Raw genomic sequence first — 25,243 nt, forward strand, 5'->3', positions numbered from 1 at the left:
GAGCGCTAACTTGACCGTGTCGTCGGAGCGGGACGCTGGATAACACAGCTGACAGTTGAGAACTGGGTTAGGTTAGTGATCCAGTCACTTTCAGTTTGGAGTCCAGTTATCGACCGGCCTATATTCACAGTCCAACACTCCGGGAGGGAAAACTCTTTATGAATCCAACAAAAATACCCTGCAGTGACCATGCTGAAAATTTCCGAAGCGACACTTTGCCTTTGTTTGTTGACTCTGTTGCAGTCAACTGTTTTCTTGGGGACTTGCTCGCCGGCTAACCTCAGAAGTTTTGGTAAGTATCTGCGTCAAGCCCCGACACTTCGCTTTTGTTTCCGTGTCGTTTATTAAAACGTCATTTTCAACCATGACGAAGCCGTTTCTGCCTCCACACATTTGGAGAATAACTTCGTCCACAGAAGCGCGACATGAATACGAGGACAATAGCCACAAACCGGCTAGACTACAACAAGTGGAGGCAGATACAGACCCAGCCTTTAGTTGAAATAGTTAGTGGTTTGACATGGTTCCCATCCCCCAGTGAGTGTGATGCCACAGCATTTTCTGACAGGTCAAATAAACTGCACACTCATCCCTCCAGTCCTCCCAGTACCTGTGTATATCATGTATTAACAGCACACCTGTACACAGCTCTCATATTAGCAGGCTAGCTACTGTTTATGGTCAGCAGTCAGTTAGCATATAACACAAGCCTGAGTAGCTGAAATACTATACAGTGAAGCTGTAATGTGATATTATTTTCTATTTTAGAAATCAGTGGCGTAGGTGCTGTATGCATGCCAGCAGATTTGATCTGTTTGCTTCTTGTTTTGCTGTAATCACCCTTAGTTATTTACCCTGGTTATATATCTCAGCTTAATGTGGAGTTGCATGTGTATTTCTGCCACCCCCATGTTTGATTTGTACTTTATTTATTCATTACCAAGTTTAAACTAATACTGGAATTAACTCTATTAAAGATATATATGCTGTGTATGTGATCTATGTTTAGTCATTTTTCCACTATTTTACATATTGTTCAAATAAGTCAGTTTCTCTACGCAGTTAATTTCACTGACATGCAGTCCAGTCGTGCTTGCTTGGTCCTGCAGCTATTTCTTTGAGAGGGCTCTCCTCAGTGCAATAATAGTAATAATAACTTAATTTTATTCATCCTGTGCCATAAGTTGATCTGGGATTTTGCCCACATGTAATACGACAAATGAGCAATCAAATTCAGTTCCAGATATTTTCCTTGTCTCTTTGGCTGCCATTGGTTTTGTGCCCGAGGGTAAGAATGTGGACTCCCCGCATTGTTGTAAATTATCTTCATGCCTTTACATACATTAGTAATTTGAGCCACTTTGTTTTCTGTTTGTTATTTGGCCTATATGACCTAAAAAGATCATATAATCTCAGTCCCTTTTTAACCAGCGTTGTTTTGTGTCGTTCCCATCACAACAGACGAGGATGCTTTCACCATCCAGCACTCGAGCACGGGGGTGTGCCTGGGCGCGGGGGCTTCGGCGGACTTGAGTGTCGCCTCCTGTGACCCGAACAGCAAGTCCCAGCTGTGGAAGTGGGGTTCGGGTCATCGGCTCTTCCACGTGGACTCTTCCCTCTGCTTGGCGTTGGACGTCCGCTCTAAGACGTTGTCCCTGGTCGACTGTGGCTCCAACATCCTGCTGTGGTGGCGTTGTCTGGATGGAGCTGTTTTCACCATTTACCAGATGGGCCTGGCGGTCAGTGATGGTAAAGTTGCCGCCAAACGGGACACTACCGACACTTGGCTCAGAGGAGGATCCCAGGACAGCATTTGCCAGAAGCCATACCGCGGTGAGTGTGGTTTGATTTATCTTATGTGAGAGAGAAGATGTTTACATACTGTAGAGCTGAGCACTGCGGAGCGTGCTTCAAGCTGCCCGTGATGGACTGAATAATGCTTTATTATGAGTCAGGGTGTGAAAGTAGTGTTAAATTCAGTTTGTGTCGAACGTAACGCATAAAGTTGTGTCAGAGGATCCACTTCCTGAATTGCATGTGAATTTACTCCAACCTTGTGTTATGTTACACCCAAGTATGTACAGATGTGACCTCCTCAAACAGGTTCTTGTACATTTTAAACAAAGCCTCACCAGTGGGTTGTCTTCATTCCTGTCAGTTATTACACCTTTATGCCAGGAAACAACAGGGTGTGTCAAATTCCAGCTTAAAGAGTAGGTCATCCTCTGCAATCTGCAAGGCCGAATACTTAAAGAGCATTTCAGATTCAAAGGTGCCTCATGAATATCTGGGGAATTCCCTCAGCTCTGCTGCATGTTGGAGTGCAGTGGCTTTCACTTTTGTTTCATAGGTATTGCTACTGCATGACTCTCCTGACACTCGTTTAATAGACATTAATAGAAGTGCTGTAATGAATTCAGCTTTTCATTACACTCAAAATGACTCACAATGATCCATAAGAGTAGACAGGGAAAGTGTGAGTGTTGAACGCTTTTAGGTTTGTAAATTATTTCGTTTTCCAAGAACTGTGGTAATATGAACTTTGATAAAATTGCTTATGTCTTGTCGATTACCATCCGTAAGACCTACAGTAGCATTAAATGTGATGAAATGTAAAGTAATTTATTTTTATAGGATCTGTTGCTAAAATTTGAAAGCTGACGTCTATATTTCACACTCTGTGTGCGTGTGGCAGCACCAGAGACCCAAAATAACACCCCAAATCCCAAAAAAGTGAGTTTTTCATAATGTGGGACCTTTAATAGAAAACTCACAAATCTCAGGAGGTTTTCAGCTCACTGCTTATTTAGATGACCCAGAAAATAAGTTATAGTAAGTTATAGTTAGTTATAAGTAAACATAATTATGAAAAACATAAATGGAGGGGCTCCAGGCTGAAGATACATTTACATGCTGCTTTTTTCCAGTGACTTTGAATCCCACATCTGCGCCTGTGTGAATTAAAACTGTTACAGGATATTTAATTCTCTCTCTTGTCTATGTAACAGCAAACTCATATTGTCACGCCATTGTTAAAGCCGAATGAGCAGAAACAAAGTATGCTGCTAAGTTTTGGTCTTTCACACACACGCACACACACACACACACACACACACACACACACACACACACACACACACACACACACACACACACACACACACAGTCATGCTGAAGAGGTCCTATGAAAAGGAGGGAGAGGCAGCGTGCCAGCAAGAGCTCATCACTTCCACAAACTCTCAGAAGTGCAACCACATCAGCAGATGCAAGATGCAAGTTTGTTGAAGACTTCCTGGCTGCATGTGCAGAATCAGTTATTCTGTTGGAGCAAATGAAAAATTTATGTCTGTTCTGGTCAGTTGTTGTAAACAAGGAGGAGTGTAGCCTGAACGTAAGAGTAGCCTCCATCAGTCCCACTTACCCGCCTCGTCCGGGCTCCTCATGTACGTTCGCTGAAAGAAAAATTGTGTGATGTCCTGTAACATCGAATTCACTGATATTCTGTCTGATGACATTAAATGTCCTTAAATGGTGAAACAGAATTTAGGCAAATTGGGAAAAGCTGAAACTGAATCTGGAGAACGTTAAACAGGGCCCGGCTCGTAGTCATTTTATGTGCTAACATGCAGGATCTGTTGTAAGTTTTTGGTGAGGTGCCTGCAGTGTGGAGAAAGCCGTGCTCAGCGTTAGATGTAGTGTTTCATCATTTGCAAAAATGCAACACCAAACTGTCTTAAGGTCTTCTGTTTTTGTGGCGTTGTCGTCCAGAAATAAACACATTTCTGTCGAAGAGTGTTTTCAAAGAAAGATTTGCCTCTGGTCTGAAGTCATTCTTTAGTGAAATGACCCCCTCACCGTGCGTTTCTGTGTCTTGAGAAGGAGAAATGGTTTGGTGTATGCAACAGGACACCAAATTTCACTTTCAGCACATCACTGTCCTGACATGTTTTTCATTGATACAAATACCAGAGGCTCGTAAGAGGTCTTTGACTTCGCTCTTTGCTCTCCTCTCCTGTCTGTGCAGTTGTCCACACCTCTGGGGGGAACTCTGCCGGCCTTCCCTGTGAGTTCCCCTTCAAATTCAACGGCAGCTGGCATCACGGATGCCTCCCGGATGCAGATTTCCCTGGACTGTCCTGGTGCGCCACCTCTTTGGACTATGACCAAGACAGAAAGATGGGGCACTGTCTAATACCTGGTATGTAGTGATTTATATTATCTTAAGTTTCACAATTTTTACTCTTATGTTGGCATTACTGCAAGAGGCTAATGAGCAAAAATGTCAAAGCTATTTTCTCTTTTTAATCTGTTTTTCTCTGCAGTGAATCATGTTAAATTAAATCCGGCATTAGCAGAACTGAACGACACACTCACATGCTCACTCACAGTCTCTTTTACTTTGCAGAGGAGGGTTGCCAGACCCTGTTTACCGGGCCAGAAGGGGAATTCTGCTATGAGTTTGTTTCCAGTGCAGCAGTGTCCTGGCAGGAAGCTTTGGATTCATGTCGCAGTCAGGGAGCCGATCTGCTTAGCGTGACTGAGCCCGAACTCCGCTCCAAAACCTGTACGACTGATTTACTCTTTATTTCGTCTTTTTCCTCATCTGTTCTGGTTTTTTCTCCAGCTATAATCTGACAGAAACACAAAGTGCTGAATTCGGCATCGACAGAATTGAATGCTTTGATAAGAGAAGATTCCTGAGGCACACATTAATAACATGTATGATGGGAAAAAGTGCAGTAAAAATGAAGTTAGTAGGGCTACAAAACTAACAGAAAGAAGAGAAATAATGACTAAAAATGAATCCTATTCTAAATACATCAACTGGCATGTGCCTCTCAAAGCCAGGAAATGATACTTAAGCCATTTGAGACCTTTGAAAGAAATTTGCCCTCACCTTTGCCATCATATCTGAGGGCAAACCCTGCACCCTGGAACGAGAAGCACGACTGACCTATATAATGTCATAAATTATCTTTATGATATTGTTTGTTATCCTTGGCACACATCACATCATATAAGCTGTCTTATTCGGTCAGCCGTCTTGAAAAAAGCATTCCCTCCCTAAAAACAAAAAACCTTTCTAAAATAATGTTTTGGCTCAGTTGCATTGAATAGATGTGGGTTTTTCGGGGGTTTCTTCCTCATTTCCACGTGTTGTTCTTAATGTGAAAGTAAAAGACATGGATAAAAGTGAAACTAGAATGACTAGGAACCATTTATTTGTACGACCGACAGCATGAGCTCATTAACACTTAGAATTACAGCCGTATAAACTCATCAATTGAAACCAGTACTGTGGTTTTGTTGTAAGTACCATAAATTTGAAAGTGCAACTGACGACATATAAATGCTGCTAGTGTGAATGTTGAGTGTTTTTTTTTCTACTTCCTCTCCCTCTTTTTGTTCTTCATCTGTTGTTTCTAAATTGTGAAGAGCTAATTGCTAAGAGTTTCTGGATATCTTTACCCAGGAATGAGTTTTCCAAAAGTTTTTTGAGTGACCTAAAACTGCATTTGTGTGTAGACGAAAGGCCAAAACACATAGACAAAACTCATTTAGAAAAATACCCGTATGTCTAAACTAGGCGTATCATTAGTGAGGTCCTGATCAAGTGTTTTTTGCCCCAGACCTCGATTCAAGTCCTTTAATATTTGGCATCTGCCGATACTGCGTCTGATCCCTTGCTTAATTGTTTTTATTGCTCTCACACACCTCATTTTTACGACGTTCTTGATACAAATACTTAAGGTCATGGCTCAACAATAAAGTCTATAAGCTCAAATGTCACATGCTCACATCACATGATAAGAATCAAAGTCCACTTGGGGCAATACCATCCCTGACGGTGACGTGACGTGATCCACGAGGAAGAACATGCCTCACTCTTAGATTTCTTGAAGCTGAAGAAACACTCAGTTCACTTGTGGTTCTACAGTGGTGCGATAGAGTGGAGGTTCTTCTCTCATAAACTATCTTTGATAAGAACTGTCACCAGCCAAGTGCAATTCAGGCCTGTCATCGAGTTACTGACACAATCAACACTGGCCAGTCACAGCGGATATGGCATACCGCTACCAACGTTAGCGGTGGCTAAAAGGAGAAGCTGCAGCTGCATGGCTTCTACACTGCTTTGATAATGATTATTAGAGTTGTAGCCAAGTGAATGTGTATATCTTTCCAGCCTCATTGTCTGAACTCAGTCACTTACTGCTGCACCCAGTTAATATTTCGCTTTTACATGCTAATTTCCACTGTCTTATGCAGCAGGAAGCTGCACTGTAGAGCCCGGCCAATGAAATATGCCTGGCTCGACCCTGATGCTGGTTGTCAGGAGAGGCTCGGGATGTCTCCACGTATTATTTCCTTTTTAAAATGTATCCGTGACTTGTTCTTTCTGCTTTGATGTTGCACTGTGCAGTTTTGGACGTCTACACCAGGATGCCTGAGAGGATGTGGATCGGCCTGCACCAGCTAGACATTTCTCAGGGCTGGCAGTGGTCAGATGGCTCCCCTCTCTCCGTCCTGAGCTGGGAAACCAGTGATGACGGTATATCTTTTTTTTTTCCCTTTTGCTTTTCCCCCGTGTTACTGTTGAATTTTTGGCCCATTTCTGATAGCGTCTGTGTAAATGACATAGAGATCTAAAAGTGTTTAAATGCTTATTGGTCACAAAGAAGAGGTGTGCTAAAGCTCAACAGTTCTATTAAAAAACATGTATAGAGGTTGTGCTCCTTATTTGTAGGCATAGCTTAAGCATAACCACAGTTAACGCTTTTCAGTTGCCTGAAACACCTGCAAACCAAAGCCTGCATCCTGTTGTGATCTGCTGTTGCCACTGCCCTTCTATGAACTGAAACTTGGTGTCAGTCAGAGAAACAATGAGGCCAGTGTTGAAAAGAAGCTCATTGTTCCTGGTTTTTGGACACAGTGTAACATTGGGATTGTTTGTGTTGCTGAATAACTCATTAATAGTACTGAATGGAAGGCTTTATAAAACCTTCGAGCTATTGTAATTTTCTTTGCTGTGTTTTTTCTTCTGGTGTTGTTCTTCCACTGAAGCGTGAATGTTAAGGCTACTGCAGCCATCTGGCCTTCGACTGATATGACCTGTTAGTGGTTACCGTAACGTCAGTGTTGCCATTAGCAGCACTGTGTCGACCCATTACTGCAACATCAGTGTTTCTTTTATTTCACCAGTTAGTCACCTGAAAACTAGAGACACCCAGAGGTAAATGCCACTCCTCGCTCTGCTGTCACAGCCTTATGTGATTTTATGTTTATTTATCGTGTGTGTTTGACAGGAGTGCCATCCTCCACTGTGATTATTGAGTCAGACTGTGGAGTACTGAACTCCAAACTCAACTATGAATCTGAGTCATGCAACAGACGGCTGCCATACATCTGCAAGAAGAGCGTCAGCGCCGCTCACCCAGCAGCAAATGGTAGGCTGGCTGCTGCCCTCACCTCCTGCTCTCATATATGCATTTCTTCTCAATCATAAGGGAAACTAATATACTCATGCTAGCAGCTATGCAGGGCTGTACTCAGGCAGGTGTAATGTTAACCATGTTCAGTATCTTAGCTGACTAATAATTTCGTACGTAGTAAACACAAATTGCAGGTGTGTTGTCATAAACCAAAATCATAATGGCACTGGAAGGAAGAGTGAGGGATTCACCATGGTTTTTAGAATTCATCCCCCCGGGAACCCGAGTATCTCTTGCAAATTTCTTGGCGATCTGTCCGATAGGTGTGGAGACAGTTCAGTCTGGACCAAAGTGGCCGACTGACTGACCGGCCAGCAAGGCTGCAGATCTAGAAGCTTCGCTAGCAGCCCATAGCTTCATACAACACATCCAACATGTTTGAAAAGTGCTTCATCCCACTGCTGGATGAAGTGAGAGGACTCACTCCCAACAGTGGGCTAAAAGTGCGATACGTACACGCTGTAGTTTGTCTGTTCTGGAAGTGAGGACTCTTTTGCTCTTCTGTTTCTCCACGTTTCCCTGTGAAATTTGAGCCATATTGATCAAATTAACCTGAGTCCTCCTCATAGCCTCCTGTCTTGCTGCTTCTCTCCAGAGTCTTCAGTATATAAAGAAACAGTGTGTGCAAACGACTGGGTCCCATGGAACGGCTGGTGTTACAAGTTAGTCAAGGACAAACCTCAGAAATTTTCAGATGCCCTTCTGTACTGCAACAAAACAGAGGGCGGAGGCTTTCTGGCCAGCTTCCACTCCATCGACACCAAAGAGATGATCAGCACTAATTTCCATGCAGGTAAATCTCCTCAGTTTCAAGTTTCTTATATTATTTTAGTCCGTAGAAAGTCCTGAAGTATTTATTTTACTTTGAACTAGTGAAATATCTGCCAATGCAGAGTTCACAGTTGTTTTTAGTGTGATTCAGAGATAGTGATAACCAAGAGTCTGGATTTCATTAAACAGCTTGATTTACCCTGTACTGCCATTTTTTTTCTTCTTCTTCTTCTTTTTTTCTTTACTTGAACGACTAAACTCTCTGATTGTTTGTCTTTAAACATGTCTAAATAGTGATGTTGTTATGTGTGTTATGGTCCATCAGATGGCCAGTTTTTGGATGTGTGGATCGGTCTGAGCAGTATCGGCTTGAACCCCACTGTCTTCAAGTGGATAGACCAGGCGCCTGTCACCTTCACCTACTGGGGCCCAAACCAACCAGTCCAACCAACTAGCAATACTAACTGTGTCTTCTACTCTGGAGAGGTGTGTGTGTGTGTGTGTGTGTGTGTGTGTGTGTGTGTGTGTGTGTCTGTGTGTGTGAGTGCATGTATTTTTGTGGCTTCACAAAACCTCTATCAGAAAGCTCTATCAGAGATAATGGCTATCATAATGGTGGTTGTCAGCTGTGTTAACCCCAGTTTTCTTCATTAGGCTCTGTGCATGTTCCCATAAAAAAGGGGTGTTTGATGCAGCATTTGTCTCTTCTTATGCAAAATAGACAGTTGGCACACAGCCTACATCAGTCAAGAGGAACAGGTCGTTTTAATTGAGAAAAAAATGTTCCAGTAAGAAGCAACACTGTTGCTGAAAATAAGGCAAGAGGGGAATGATGGCAGAAAACTGCTAATCATGTAAATTTGTAAGTTCATAAACAGTATGTAATTTACCACTCAGTGCACTCTCAATGCCTCCCTTTAATTTCACATTGTAGAGAGCTGTTATTAGAATTTGATCCAGTATACATTAGAGTCAGGAATTGCATCCTGGTCTGATATCGTCCCCTAATGAAGTTTTTGGCGAAGTCAAAGTGAAATGAGAAAACCTGGCAGCAAATCAGCACCAAGCATACAAGCATAATCCAAAGTGCTATTTAGCTGCTGTGCCTTCATCTTTCTTTTAGTGTTTGGATGATATGCATGCAAAAAACAATGACTCAATGGTGTAACTAATGCACGGCTCAGCAAGTTTGCATGTATGACGTATTCCCTCAGCGAAGAGTCTATATAGCTCATAGAAAAAATAAGGATAAGAATTAGCGAAAGGGTGGTGCTTAGTCAATTTAAAACGGTGAGTCTGAACATAACCTCCTCTGGAGCAGGTTACCTGTGCTGCATACGTTACCACAGTGATTTTAGCTAAGTTAAAAGAGAGCTACCAGTGCATAAACTCTGGCTTTACGCTAAAAATACTTTACTAACCTAATAATCTCGCTCTGTCACACACCCCTCTGCAGTACAGAGTATAGTTTTGTTTGTTATTACGAGGCCTGCAAAATCAAAGCTGCGTCTGTTCTTCACAGTCTCATGGTTGGCGGGTCGGGAACTGCACACAGAGGCTACCTTTTATGTGTCAGAAGAAAGGAGAGGTCAAGGAATCAGAAACGCAGCCTGGATGTCGCTTTGAGGATGTGAGTATTGTCTGAATGTTGTGATTTTCCAAGGGAAGCCTGCTTTGTTATGCATTGACAAGTGATATCTGCCCTGCCATGCATACGCCATAATACATCAATAAGTGAATAATCATGAATCATTGAAAAGAAATGAGTAGCCTTGCACGTGTGGATTTTATTTTGATTACATGCTATGATGGTGAGATGACATTTGGCAAGATTTTGAGTGATAAAGGAGCTTAAGTCAGATCTGTAGTCGCATTAGCAGCCATTGCTGGCATGGAAGAGATGATTGAATGGAATTCGTTGTCATTTGAATGTAGTTCAAGTCTTGTCAATTCTCCAGGGTTGGAGGAGACACGGCAACTCTTGTTATCAAGTTAACACCAAACAAGTGTCCTTCAAAGATCGCTGTAACATCACGATACGAAACAGGTAGGAGTCTGTTCAGCTGGTGTCTCTACTGCTTGGTTCAGTCGCTGTACACACATTTCACACCAGTTCAGTAGAAGACTTCTGTTTCTAAATGTGAGGCTGCTTGTAACTCATTCATCACGCATTCTTCTCAAACACAATTATAGCTGTTCTTTCTGTGTTTGGACAGGAAGCGGTCACTCATGTCTGACTGTTCTTTCTAGGTTTGAGCAGGCCTTTATCAGTAGTCTTCTGAGGGAGCATATCAGCAAGGAACCACTGTATTTTTGGATAGGGCTGCAGGACACTAAGAACACAGGGGAGTACCAATGGCTGAGCCAAGATGGGTCACCAGGTGTGGTTACGTACACCAACTGGGGCTATTTTGAACCAGGTTAGTAAAAACCACTTCTGCTGCTCCACCCAGAACATAATGCAGGATTAGCACAAGACTGGAGGATACCTTTTACCATTTCAAGAGCAGGACACTGGCTTATGTGGATACTGGCAGTTATAAGACTATTGATGTCTGTAATATACAGTATGAATCAATGGATTAGATTTTCTAATTCTGTGTGTTAAAATATATGTAATTTATATGGTCAAAAAAAAAAACTGGATTTGCAATCTCACACAATAGATTTAACTGTATTTCATCTACATCTGTATTTCAGATCAGGACGGAGGTTGTGTAGTGATGTCCACTTCGAAACCCCTGGGAAAGTGGGAGGTGAAGAACTGTACCATTTTTAAGGCCGGCACCATTTGTAGAAAAGACCTCAGTCCACCCTCACCCCCAGAGCCAGAGCCGAACCCCAACGCAACCTGTGCTGATGGATGGGTGTCCAGGCCAGACATCAAATACTGCTACAAGGTGTGTGTGTGTGTGTGTGTGTGTGTGTGTGTGTGTGTGTGTGTGTGTGTGTGTCTTTGGATGCCTGTGGACATGTATTGCAACAGAATTATTAAGTGTCTGTCACTGAAGCTGCTTCTACATTGGACCAATCAAAACGATAATGTCTTCTGTTATTTCATGGCTTTTTTTTTAACTGTCCCACGCTCTTCTAAATTACACAATCTGATAACGGTTGAACTGGCTTTTCCAGTCTGTTACTTACCTGGAACAGTTTGAGTAGCAGTTATAAATATTTCTCTCACCTTGTCAGGTGTTTCATGAGGAAAGGCTGAGCAGGAAGCGCTCCTGGGAGGAAGCCGAGAGGTTCTGTCAGGCTTTGGGAGCCACCCTGCCCAGCTTCACAAATAATGGTGAGATGAGGGCCCTGCACAGCATCATGAGAGAAACCATCAGGTACACACACATGCACGCAAGTACTATAAAAAGTGCTTCTTCTTTCAAGCATTACTGGTGTTACTTCAGACAGGCAGACAGGCGATACCAGTCATGTAGCAGAGAAATGATTCAAGGGTGCATACCTCAGAATCAAGCTTCCTCTCATTGTTCACATAAACATTCAGCTCTTCAGTTGAATGTTATGTCACAACCGGACAAAAATAAGAGACGCCATGTTCAACGATCGTGCTAAATCATTTATTTTAGTGACTAAGCGTAACAAAACATGGCAGAGCATGGGGTGGGAATGTCAGAGGGATCAGTGATGTGGGGTGAAGAGCAAAGGAAAAGTAAAGGTACAGACACAGTGAATCCTGGGAGGACACATCTGACCACCGAAAGCTCCAACACGGTGGCCGGGTCACCAGCTTTCTTCTATTACAGCTAAACAGCACACTAAAATATGTTTCTGAACACGTTTTAAGGGAGAAAAAGGCAATTCAGTAACAGCATCTTGATTCATATTTTATAAGGACGACCTAGTGTGACAGTTTGATCTGTTTTTGTGAGCCTGGTGCTTTGCGCTGCATGGACTAATTTGCATGGACTAAAGTTGAGGACGAGTCGTGATTATGCAATTTCAGACACGGCAGTGGGTCCATCACCTCGCTCTATTCGTCTTACGCTGCATGGATCTCCTACTTTACATAGAAAATTGGAATTGTTGGAATTGAATTGGATATGTTGGCTTGACCTTCATCAACAGTCCCAGTGTTTCCGTACCTTTAATGAGAAACTGCAGCTGCCCCATGACCAGACCAGCCTGCAGGGGGAGAAAGAGAATGATCAACCGAGTCTGGATTTATTATGTGGGAACACTGGGGCCAGCTGTCACCAGAAGGCACTGATTACCAAGCCCTCCCCCAATTAACTACCAGTTAACACACAGACACTGCTGACTAACTGCAGGGGTTATGACAGTAAAAATAAACACACTTGTGCAGTGAGCAGTCGAATTTAAACTGTTGTGTCTTAGGATGAGGCGCCAGCGTCCCTTTTAGAAATGAAGATTTCTGTTTCTCTCTTTTTCTTTGAAAGATGATTACTTACGTAAGCGTCACGAATGATGGCGGTTTGCTCTGGTGTTCTTGTTGCAGTGATAATCGCTACTTCTGGGTTGGCCTGAACAGGAGAAACCCAGCCGATCGCTCCTGGCAGTGGAGCAATGGTCAGCCTGTGAGTACAGCCTTCACCCTAAAGCCCCGCACTCTGTGAGAAGACACACAGTAGAAATCTTAAGATGTCATTTTTAATATGAAGATTTGAGACTAGCCAGCGTGTTATAGTGACACAGTGACTTCTTCAAAGTCATGAAACAAATCACGTGCATTGAAATCTATAGGACTTATATCTGTGTTGGATTGACTTTTCAAACTTCCTAGTGTATAAACCTGCACCTTTATTTATTCCTCTTTTTACACCTGTTTTTGAGTGTGAAGTCTGTTTATTGAACGTCTCCCCCACAGGTATCTATGGATGTTTTTCACTACAATTTCCATGAGGATGATGAATACAATCGGGACTGCACTGCATTCAAGGTGGGCGGCGTAGAATTGTACTAATAATTGGAGACTTTAAGGGAGCTATAAACATCTGCTTTGTCTTTGTTCTCCATTTCCGTAATTGGTTATGTATTGTTTTATGGTCTCTTATCTCTATCTGACCTTCTGTTTTTAAGTGTTTTTTTAATTTAGTTTGGTGAGACGTCGTTATCCGTACTGTACAGCTTGACCTGTGAATCAAAGCCATTTTTTCAGCTATTAGTGGGACACATGAGAAGAGCTGCAGCTGAAGTCTGTCCCCATTATCTCAGTGATTTCATATCCTACATGCTGTCTTGAAACAAAATCCCAGAAAAGAGCTCAGTAGACGCCACAAGGACACTGTCGCTCGCCTTTGTTTATTTGTTTCCTGTGCTCCACACAGAAGTGAGCATAAACTGTTTCTCTTTTATCTTGCCACTCAGACTCTGACCTCTGCTCTCAATTAGTTTGTGATTACATTGTCAGGAAGAGAAACACTTTCTTCTTAAGCGATCACTGAACTGCAGGGAGCAACAAGCTCTGCGACGCCACAGCTATGAAGCTTTTTTTGTATGTATTTTGATGATGATACAGGATTTATGCAAACAATCTGTGTCCTCTTTAGACATCGAAGAGCACCTTGAAACAACTGTTTGTGTTTCTGCTCCAAGACCTACCGCCTCCACCTTTCTACGCCACACCTTTTCATTGTGATGCCAGGCTAGAATGGGTCTGTCAAATACCCCGCGGTGAGACTACACTTATAAGCATTACTGTGTACTGTATGTGTGCATGAAGCAAAGATTTTTTTTGCTTGTGAAGAGCTAACATCTCTCATGAAGTCTGCTTAATTAAAGGGTTTGTAATGCCATTAGAACTCAGTGGTCACACAGTAGTTGACTTATTTGTACAGTTCTATATAATAATGAAGTAAAGAGAGAGATTTCCTCCACAAAGGATTGAAAAAACCTCATGGGATTATTCATAAATCTACTGGAACGTGGTCTATTTACTTGTGTATTTCTGGTTATATTCAGCTTCTAACTCATCCTTTGTTGATGCTTCAACAGGAAAGACACCAAAGAACCCAGACTGGTACAATCCCGGTAATGACCAAATCCTTCCAGAATCAGTGCTGAACGTCTAATTATCTTTAGAGTCAATAACTTGGATCCATCAGTGGCCAGAATTTCTGTGATTCATAATTTTTTATTTCTAGTGTCACTGTCTAAAACATGTCATGACTTCAGAGCTGTTATATATTTCAGGTGGGCACCACGAGACATCAATCTTCATAGACGGAGCAGAGTTTTGGTTCGTGCAGGAGCCTAAGCTAACTTTTGAGGAGGCAAAGCTCTTTTGTGGTGCGAATGACAGCAAACTGGCTGCGCCACTCAGCTCAACCGCTGCCGTGCAGATTCACCAGTACCTGAAAAGTGTAAGTGCCAGGACACTGCGAGTTGTGTGTTTTTGTGCTCTGTTGGCTACCGTTAAAACACCTGTTTCGCTCTCAGTCCTCGGAGGGCACACATGCAGCTCACAGTAATAATGGTGGCAGATTCACAGGAGTTGTTCTGAAATAGTGGGTCCTTGAGTTCAGACAGAGGGAGGCGATAGTAGGTTTCTTCTTCGTAGATGAATGTCAGCTAAAAATCACACCACCTTCAACCCATCAAACTCTAGGAAGGCAGACCTGCTATACCTAGTTATGGGTGCTGAACTGAATCATTAGACAGTCGCTGTTTGGGGCAGGGTTTAATAGTCTAATAAGTCCACTGTATATGCATTACGGTCAAATTAACTGTGACTCTTCACAATAATGTGTGTAAAAATGCCTGTATGGTTAAATACAGAAGGTTTAAACCTTGAATAAATTGGAGTTCCCTATCCTGCCCTCTGCAGTTAACTCTGTTTACATTTTCTTTCTTCCCCTGGGCGCCCATAGTTGATTTGTAGATTGATGACCAGGAAATTCTTTCCACAATCTTCTGGTCTTGGAAAGTTGACAGTTTTTCCAGAGAATGCAGCTTGAAGCAGTCAAAATGAAGTAGAGCAAAATTCTGCCTTTTAAGCTAACCGCTAAAGAAATAAAAATATCAGCGCCATAAAAGCTTAGTGGCGTTTACTTCACAGTTCGTTAAAACTCACCACCAAATTTATTTTCCAAAAATGTGAAATACAGGCCGCCTCGGCCTCGGCTGCGTTCGTTTTTCACCATTCTGTTTTTATTCTGACTCTTGGGAGTCCTCAAACTTTATGGAAGTATAACATTTAATCACTGAAATATGTTTCTTATACATACATCTAGTACAGTCAAGCTTTTTACATCAATAAAGTTGATTACACAATTCTTTTATGATGTGGTACTAAAGCTTGCATGTTTTGAACAGCTATCAAGTTCTTCCAAGCAAAGCTGGTGGATCGATTTGAGAGAGCCTGGGCGGATATTCCCCATGTCGTAAGCCAGTCCAGTCATACACTATTCATGCTGTATATCAAACAGATATTTATGACACCTGCCCCTGTATGTATGTGGTAAAATGTGATTGGGAGGTTGACTGAAATAATGTATGTTCTAGGTACACGCAGATGTACTTTTATCATTCGGTTTTCCTGGGCAGATGCACCTCTATCACTCCTGAAAACTTCTTTCCAGGTGAGTTAACACTTTACAGTTTCTGTACACCTGAGGATGTCTTTTTAAGTCACCACATTGTTCGGACAGAAAAGAACTTCTAACTTGGACTTCATCACTTAAAGAAATCCATCCCTGACAGACTCCTGATGTCAGACATTTTTAGCAGTTTGAAATGATTCTGCGTTAAGGATCAGCATTGCAGAGCTTTGGGAATCCAGGACATACCATTTTACTGATAAGAACAGTCAAATGTCTTATAGCCTGGTTCAGCCAGCATACAGACATGATAAATCACCTCCAGTGGGTCTCATCCATAAAATAAACTTAACACTTAAAGGTCCAGTGTGCAGGGTTTAGTGGCATCTAGTGGTGAGGATGCAGACTGCACCACCGTTTACCCCTTGCCCCACCCTCTCCTGTAGTGACTGTGGAAAATGCAAAAGGCTCTTCCTAGAGCCAGTATTTGGTTTGTCCACTCTGGGCTACCGTAGAGACACAGTGGTGCAACATGGTGCACTCCTTTTCCATTTCTGCCATATTCTGCAAAGAGATCGCGTCAGGTTGATGTGACACATTGGTCCTTTAAGATTTGAAACCATATTTTCAAGAGCTTTAAAACTGAATTTTACAGCTGTGTTTAAAACTGGCCACTTCGTTTACTTAGAGCAACTTGTAATTTTTTAACCACGTAGTTAGAAAATAACTACAACAAGAAAAAATGGCAAAGACTGAAATGTTTTAAATATTGTCCAGAGCAGCATAAAACAAAAAGGTAACAAGAACTAATCTGACTTAAATCCTGCCAGAGAGCAAACATGCTATGATGCAGTTTACTTGATTCATAGATGCTTACGATCTCTTTTACTAAGACAGACATTTCCGGTCATATGCTTACTTGCAGAGCAAAATCACAATTGCCGGCAGAAATTGTCCTTTGTCTGTGAGAAACACAATGTCACGTCAGTGGAGGTGGACCCTCTGGAGCCCCGGCCTGGAGGACTGCCCTGTGGAAATTCCAGCCTGACCTTCAGAAATAAGGTCTGATCCTTGAATTCATTTAGTACTGCATCCACTTTTAGATGCACGAAACAGTTAACGGTGAATTGACACCACTCACATATAGCACAGTAGCTTAGGACTTGAGATTCACATTGCAATACTGGTCTCTTTTTTTCAGTGCTACACGCTGATGAGGAGTATGAAGCCTTTGACGTTCAAGTATGCCAATGAGGAATGCCAGTCGGTGAGGGGAACCCTGGTCACTGTATCAGATCAGGTGGAGCAAGGTGAGGAAGTGTGTGTTTAACGAACAAGCCAAGCATGGTTATCATGCCAGAGCCACTGACTCAGATGATGTTAAATACCTTGATTTCTTATTTTTGACAAAGTTTGATAAAGAGGTGGTAGGATAACAAATAATTGTTCCTGTGCTCTATGCGTGTGTGTGTGTGTGTGTGTGTTTGTTTTAGACTTCATCACCACCCTTTTGCCGAGCATGACCAACATGGACAGGGTATGGATCGGTCTGAAAATCAAACGTGACGACCCCAAGTGGATGGATCAGTCCCCAGTTAACTACGTCAATTTTAACCCCCTGCTTCTGGGCATGCACAAGGCGATCAAAGTCAACGTAAGCTCTCCACACCTTCACTTCTTTATTTAACGGTGACTCCACCGATTTTACGTGTCAAACGGTGTCTTGGGGACGACTACAGCATAAAAACCTTTAGAAAGCCCTTTGTGGCTCCAGAGGGAGCTGCGCAAAAGCTGCACAATAAATTGCCTCACGTGATGTCACTTGAGTCTATGTTGGATGGTTGCAAAATTGCAAGTTTGAAAATAGCAGAAATCAGGGGATGTGGAGTTAAAAAGAAGTGAGCTTACAGGCCTCTGTAGCCTGCTACTCATTTCAGCGTGACGCTCGCGGTTCAGGGCTACATTAGCCGCTGCTAGCATAACACGCCTAAATCCCTGACTGAACGGTCGCCAGTCAAGTTGGGTAATGTAGGCAGCAGGTCTCGACAAAGAAGAGGAATGGAGAATAAAAACAAAGTCTCTGCTTCCTCTACATTGGTTTTTATTGTTCATTTATTAATTTCTGTCCATTATGAGTCTCACAGTGTTATAGGAGTCATTCACAGAGTCGTTTTTGTTTGTTCTTTTCTGATAGACATGGGATCCAGAGAGTATGGACTTGTGTGTGTTTATGATCAATAACCCCAACTCTGCCATGCTGGGTACTTGGGACTATTCCTCCTGCACACAGTATCAACATTTGTCCATTTGCCAGCACTATGCAGGTAAATCACCACTACCAACACCTAACCATGCTTTATTATCTCGATTTTTCTACAGTCAGTTATCAAGGTACTTAATCTGGCATGCTCAGGTTCCTCTTGAGATTCATTCTGATTGACGTTTTGTGAAGTATAGACTGTGATGTGTGATATGTAAACTCTCTCTCCCTTAACTTCCTGTCATCTCTCCAACAAAAGACATGAAGTGCCCAGATAATTACTGTTAGGGATGAAAAAAAATCCACTTTTTGCAACCAAGGGATTGGAGCAATAAGGGTCAGTTTACATGACCTGATGTTCCCTAAACACAAGGCTTCCTCATTTCAGATAAACTGGAGGCCCCCCACTTCCCCACGGAGCCCTTCCAAGTCAATAACCACACCTTCCTGCTGCTCGTCAAAAATCTCACCTGGTTCGAGGCCTTAGAGCAGTGCAGAAGTAATAACATGGACCTGGCGAGTGTGGCCGACACCTTCCTGCAATCCACCCTCACCGTGCACGTGAGCCGTGCACACACGCCCATGTGGATTGGCCTCTTCAGCGAAGACGTAAGTGTGCCGCAGACTTTGTTTTAATCCGCTATTTTTCTCCAGATTCTTTTCAAAATGCTTCTTTTGTCTTGCGTTCAGGATGGGATCCACTACCGCTGGACCGACCACAGTCACACCGTGTTCAGTCGCTGGTCCTCCGATGTCACCAGTGGCTCGTGTGTCTACCTGGACACCGACGGCTTCTGGAAAGCCACCGAGTGCGAGGAAGAGCTAGGAGGCGCCATCTGCCACAAACCACACGGTGAGAGGGAATATGAATATGAACAGAAATGCCCGTTGTACCTCCTCGTACAGCCGATTCCTGCCAGAGGTGGAACTGCTGGTGTTTTCTGCATGAGCGGAATTGGACGACATTTCGTCTGGAACTCTTTGGGTGCTTTTGCACAGCACGAAAAGGGCTCATAGCCATCACTTTCAGCTCAAAATGTTTATAGCACATGGTTGAAATGCTGTGTTTTAATGTACAGCCCAGCTGATAAGTCCTCTGTGGTAACAGGATGTAGAGTCTGTTGTTGAGTAAATCTAGAACCTTAGAAAATGAAGCTGCGGTTTCCCTTTTTGGCCCAGCTGTCAAAACAAAGCAGAGGCAAGTTCTGGGAGTTATTCCAGAAAGAGGGATTGTCGAGTTGTAAGTTAAAGGTCTATAAATTTGAAACTGAGGAATATTCCTGCGTTTTCTGTTGTGAAAAGGGATTCACAGAAGAAAGAGATGAGGCATGGTGTGCATTTTTATGTTTAATTGTCCTTTATTAATTTGATCCATGTGGAGTGTCTGATCATTTTTCAGATTTAACTTTTCTGTTGTTTTCAGACAGAATTTATTCATTTTGGTTTTCCTTTCCTTTCCTCTTGATGGCTTCAACAAAAGCACCCAAAATAATCGTCTTTCTTCTTCCTCTTTTGGATTTGAACACTTTACAACTTGCGTAATGCAGAAGAGATCATCACCACACCAGAGGATGTTGCGGTGAAGTGCCCCCATAAGATTAACGGTCCAAACTGGATCCCCTTCAAGAACAACTGTTACTCCTTCCAGCTGGTTGCCTCCAGATGGGAGCAGTTTGACCACGGGCTGATTCACGATACCTGCAGAAGTCTACGTGAGAATTTTACAACACTGGGCACATGTTGTTGTGTGGAGGTTTGCTCATGAAACTCTCTGTAACAGGCCGCTGTTGCTGAAGGTGACGCATTTTACGTTTCAGATGCAGAAGCAGACATCCTAACCATCCGAAATGCAGAGGAGAACGAGTTTATCACACAGCAGCTCATACCGTTTCGGAACTTGGCCCAGTTTGTGTGGCTGGGGCTGTTCAAAGATAACAACGGTTTGTATTGCATTCGCTTGCATGCTAGACAGTCTTATAGAGAGTAAGATGTACAATCAACACTGATACTGGTCGTTAATGTGTGTGGTTATTTATGACATCACATGGTAATTCAAAGTTATTTTGTTCTGCTGTAGATAAACAGATGAAGTGGTATGATGGCACAAATGTCCAATATTCCAACTGGGCCAAAGGCAGACCGGATATAGAGGGACCGTTCATGGCTGGTCTCACCATTGACACCAACTGGATCCTCATCTCAAACACAAACTTATTCCCGGAGTTCAAGCAAAGGTCCATTGTGGCCTGCAAACTGGACAATGGTTGGTGTATCACCCTTGATATCATAATTCATATTTCTCTGACCACCTCTATTATTATCGTGACTGAAAGTATTTCATCTGCTTTTAATCTTTTCCTCCCAAGAACCCAAACAGCAGTACAACCAGTCATCCAAGGATTTTCAGCACTACGGCAACTTGACTTATGAGGTCGTAACCCGAAAACTGAGTTGGTTCCAGGCTGTGGAAGAGTGCGGTCAGCGTGGAGGCCACCTGGCAAGTGTCCACGACATCCAGCACAGCGCACACCTGAATCTCATCGCCAAGACGGATGGCTACCCGCTCTGGATTGGTCTGTCGAACCAGGATGTAAGAATTTTGCTTAAACAAAATCTGCGCATTTTAATTGTGATTTGAGCTGAGTACATCTGAGCACGTTTCGTTTGGATTTCTTTCCCCAGAAGGTCAAACCTGAAGGTCTTTTTCTCTGTCCCTGTGCAGGTTAGTGACTCAGTCTATGAGTGGTCCGACGGAACAAGATTTGACTACAAAGCCACCGTCTCTGACCCACAGCAGAGCTCCAGCTCAGACAAAAAAGAGCCCAGCTGCGTTTTTGTAACCCCTGCTGGAGCCTGGGTGGGGACCAGCTGCGACACGTTGGTAGACGGAGCCATCTGCTACACCACCACCGTCACCACCGCATCCCAGAGTAAGACGTTGATGTGTTTTTTATGTCTAGAACCACATTGTTTTTATGGCAAAGTTGTACCATTGTGTAAAATGGAAGCGTGTGCCTGTGACTTAAATTGTGTGGGAATTGCACTGACTGTCGTCCACCTTGTTTCTGTGTTGTTTTGCATCAGGAGCCAGACTGCAGGCTGCCCCAGAGGCCAATCGCTGCCCTCTGAACAACGGCGTGTCCCAGTGGGTGCAGCACGAGGATCACTGTTACGCCTTCAACATGAGCTTCTACAACTACAGCGTGTACAGCATGGAGCAGGCCAAGAGCATCTGTCAGGGCATGGGTGAGTAGCTGTTTGCTGTGTGAAGGGTTGTAATTAGTATTCATCTGAAGGAGCCGTAGTCCACCATTTGTTTTCTTTTTTTGTTCTGCTCACAGATGCTCAACTGCTCACCATAAAAACCACAGAGGAGAACGACTTTGTGTGGAAGTACATGTCTGATGACCCTCTCATCACCGGCCGAGTGTGGCTGGACGTGGACGTCGATACCCAAGGTAAACGCCAGAATTTGAAATAGAAGCAAGAGAGTATAACACTGAGGATTTAGAAAACGTTACAGGACAAACGAGCTGTGTTTACCGACAGCTGTTTTCCAAAGAGTTCCTGAGTCCATGTATTAATATCCTTCATACAATCATGTGTTCACAAAGTGAACGTCGCTCCATGCTCGCTTCTGAACGAGCCTTTCCAGGATCATGATACTATCACCTGTTACCAATGAACCTGTTTACCTGTGGAATGTTCCAATCAGGTGTTTTTGGAGCTTTTTCCTCTTTCCCAGTCTTCTGTTGCTCCTGTCCAAACTTTTTTGAAAGGTGTTGCTGGCATCAGTGTCAGAATAAGCAGATATTTAGAAAAATCAATGAAGCTGATGAAGCCAAACATTCAATATATTGTCCTCGTACTGTTTTCACATGAGTGTATGTCAAATAGAATTACCAAGTTATTACATTCTGTTGTTTTTCTGGGAACTTTTCCACAATTAGAGTTATAAATAAAACAAATCTGCCTTTTGTGTTTCTCAGACGAGCGTAATTGTAAACGTAGGCCTGTTTTACTGCGATGTTCCCAACAAATTCTGATGTTATGGCAACACAAAAACATGGATTTTGTCTTTCAGCTCATTATTTTCGTTTTGGGACCCCATAACTTTGCTGTTTTGGTTCAGTCTCACTGCTCATGATCAGCACTGTTTTCAGCCACAGCAGGCAGCTGTGAAACGGCACCGAACAGCAGGCACGCAAAGCTAGCGACTAGCTGGTGAATGTAGTCGAGTACTTAGGAGCTAAAGAGCCAGATATGTTTCCAGGAGATATTGGACTTAATTTCTTAAGCAACAGAAACATGACTCCAAATATGTGAGATTGTTAAAAAAAAAAAAATTAAATCAACCTGAACTGATGTGTTCCGTGGAGGCTTCCACTTCCTGGGTTTTGATGAGTCATTATCTCCTCGTTCTTCCTCTCAGGTAAGCCTGTATCCTGGCAGGATGGCTCTGCTCTGGTTTACTCGAACTGGAATTCTAATGCCTTGGCTACTGGGAAGGTGTCTGGGCCCCAGTGCGCCGTCATGATGACGGGCGATGAGGGACTCTGGAACCTTGTGAACTGCGAGGCGAGCAACAGTCGTGTTGTCTGCAAAACTGAAGCAAGTGAGTATCACAACTGCAAGTGTTCGCTTTCTTATTGAATGTTCATTGAGAAGATGGGTACCGTTCTCACATCTTTACGATAAATATGTATCTGAAGGCGGCACCCTGTTAGCTTAGACAAGCACAAAGACAGGAATTGGCTATCCCAGCTAATGTGGAGGGGGTGGGGTTTATGACTTCTACTGCAGCCAGCCACCAGGGGGCGATTGAGAAGTTTCGGCTTCACTTTTGAAGAGCTGTCATGTCGTCCATCCTTATGTACTGTCAATGATACCAGCCATGGCACATAACCGTGTATGAAACAGTGAATTATCATATTTACACTTTGCTTTTTGCACAGATTAAACCAACCAGATATGATGTGTTAACTAGTGAGCTCGAGAGGCCTTTGTGCTAAGCTAACCGAATGCTGGCTGCAGCTTCATATTTACCACACAGACATGAGAGTGGAATTCATCTTCTCATGTAGCTTTTGGTAACACAGAATAAATGTATTTATTCTCAATTCACCTTCTCAAAAGCTGCATAACTTGTTTGACATCAGCAGTGGTTTTTCATGTTTTAGCCCAAACAAATATTCCTTTTCAGTGACTTAAGATTGTCTTACACAGAGCGTGTGAGCTCTGATAAACGCTGTGTGAACTCAAACATGATGACGTCTTGTTCAGTGGGAAGTGACAAACCTCTAAAAACTGACTGCCTAACTTCCCCTTCGCTCCTCAGAGTCTTCAGGCTCCCCTGTGGCACTCGGTCTCCTCATCGTGGTCATCATCTCTCTCCTTTTAACCATCGGCTTTGTCATCTATAAGAAGAAGAGAGCCCACTTCTCCTCTACCGTCCGCTACGAGAGGACGTTTGATGAATCGGACACCACCAGTATTATAACAGATGCTGACTGAGCTTGCTTCAGTAATCGGCCTCAGGGAGTATTGATGTGCCTGCCTCGTGTGCATTTTAGTGCTTTTCAGCAGGAGCAGATGCAGCCTTCCCCGTTTTATTAATTATTTATTTACCGTGCCTCCAAACCTTCTAGGATTATGTGTAAAACTGTACATATTGTCGGAGAATTGTGAATATCTGCCAAAACTCAGCTTCTTAATTTGGGTTATTTTAGACTGTGTTTGGTAAGAGCCCTGTGTGATACCGAATGTAAATACTCAGGCTGATGCTTTCTGGTAAATGTTGATCATTGACATTAGTGGGATGTTAGAGTTATGGGTTGGGGGTTTTTTTTGTTGTTTTTTTGAGCTCGTAACAAGATTTTGAGTTGATTTACAGAAATATGCAACCTGGCGAAACACTCCCCTTTAGCCTTACACGTGGGGTTAAAATGCACTGATGTATGAGTGACTCCAAACTATCAGAAACTGAACGTGCACTTAGCGATTCATACTGTACATACCATTACTCCGTCTATTCCTGTTTTATTCCTCAACTTCAGAAGCTTTGCTCTTCACACTGTTTCAATGAATTGATACATCAGTGGACTTTCTAAAGGCCGGTTCACTTGAAAATACAGTGCAATGTGTTTGTCTTATATCTAGTGTCGCCTCTCTATGATTCGGTTCAGAGCTAGTTTTTACCAAAGTATGTCGCGTAAAGCCATGCAAATGGAAGAAAGAATTACACTTGAGAAACTTTGCTGATCAGTTCTTTACATTGTTTTTTGGCTGCGACACGGAGCTCCACTCCACAGCTAAGATCGCCAAACCTCAACAAATCACATTAAAACTATCCGGATTGACAGACTGCACTCTGGTCAAGAGCATGCATTTGTGTTTTTTTGTGGACTTTGCCTTTAAACAAAGACAAACACAAACTGTGCCTTTTAACATCATTACTGCGGAAGAAATGGGAGGTTTTAAGCAACTGAATTGGGAATTTTCAATGTATTTGCTGTTGACTCTTAATACCTAACAGTATGTTTCAGCTGTCAGTATAAGTGATGAAAGAAACGAATCTGACATTTTAGTCCTGCTGATTAGTTTTTAATGCGTAGGACACTGTCTTAGCCTCAGAATGAATCAGACTTTCCTATGCACTTAACTACTGAGCAAGAACGCACTTTAATACGTCGTGGAGCTTCAGTTCCGACCATGTTTAAGCACAACGAGGTTTGGAGAGTTTTTAAAGATGTTCAAATTGCACTGCCGTCTGCTGTGAATGCTTTGTAAATACGTGATGTTTGTTTTATAACTGAGCTTGAACCAAAGATGCTGAGTCATTTGAATGTCAGAAGCCTGAGCTTTCCTTTCAGTCTGTGGTACAGCTTCAGTGCGGCTCGTTAACCTAGTCATATCAAGTTGTAAACCAAATGTTTTTCTTTTTTTAACCACTCCTAAAGAGATCTGTAAGCTCCAATCAGGTACAGCATAAATGTCCAATAAATGCTCCTGTCTTCCATGATTTGTCTTGTCCAATTTTCTTCGCTATAATTAGCGTATGTGATATTATTGTAAACTAGCAACAAGATTAGACTTATTCCACCTCCACTGCATATAGAAAAACAAATGAGAAGCATTTTACAACTTCTGAATCTTTATCTTCCAGCGCTGAATTACTGCTTTCAGTCAAACCACTGATCAGGGTCTGA

General features: G+C 42.8%; 1 protein-coding gene across 1 annotated transcript; it reads left to right on the forward strand.

Annotated features, from left to right (window-relative positions):
- Positions 1 to 55: 55 nt before the first annotated feature.
- ly75 (lymphocyte antigen 75) lies at positions 56 to 25,056 on the forward strand. The gene is made up of 35 exons (XM_070970623.1): positions 56 to 292; positions 1,462 to 1,833; positions 4,025 to 4,198; positions 4,406 to 4,564; positions 6,422 to 6,550; positions 7,305 to 7,445; positions 8,086 to 8,283; positions 8,587 to 8,747; positions 9,784 to 9,891; positions 10,220 to 10,308; positions 10,512 to 10,681; positions 10,962 to 11,161; positions 11,454 to 11,596; positions 12,736 to 12,814; positions 13,105 to 13,176; positions 13,787 to 13,910; positions 14,232 to 14,267; positions 14,430 to 14,599; positions 15,552 to 15,619; positions 15,741 to 15,817; positions 16,701 to 16,837; positions 16,977 to 17,085; positions 17,269 to 17,429; positions 17,970 to 18,099; positions 18,424 to 18,644; positions 18,726 to 18,888; positions 19,583 to 19,747; positions 19,853 to 19,975; positions 20,113 to 20,298; positions 20,402 to 20,625; positions 20,758 to 20,965; positions 21,120 to 21,281; positions 21,377 to 21,493; positions 22,468 to 22,650; positions 23,374 to 25,056. The coding sequence occupies exons 1-35, from the start codon at positions 190 to 192 to the stop codon at positions 23,547 to 23,549; spliced, it is 5,238 nt and encodes a 1,745-aa protein (XP_070826724.1). The 5' UTR covers positions 56 to 189; the 3' UTR covers positions 23,550 to 25,056.
- Positions 25,057 to 25,243: the final 187 nt, after the last annotated feature.

Source organism: Chaetodon trifascialis, chromosome 1 (assembly GCF_039877785.1).
Source record: "Chaetodon trifascialis isolate fChaTrf1 chromosome 1, fChaTrf1.hap1, whole genome shotgun sequence".
NCBI classification, from domain to species: Eukaryota; Metazoa; Chordata; class Actinopteri; order Chaetodontiformes; family Chaetodontidae; genus Chaetodon; species Chaetodon trifascialis.

Excerpts from the sequence above, each read along its gene's own strand:
- ly75 (XM_070970623.1), top strand. The coding sequence starts at position 190 with ATGCTGAAAATTTCCGAAGCGACACTTTGCCTTTGTTTGTTGACTCTG. Across the intron at positions 8,748-9,783 it reads GTGTCTTCTACTCTGGAGAG|TCTCATGGTTGGCGGGTCGG; the intron begins GTGTGTGTGTGT and ends TGTTCTTCACAG. Across the intron at positions 21,494-22,467 it reads CGTGGACGTCGATACCCAAG|GTAAGCCTGTATCCTGGCAG; the intron begins GTAAACGCCAGA and ends TCTTCCTCTCAG.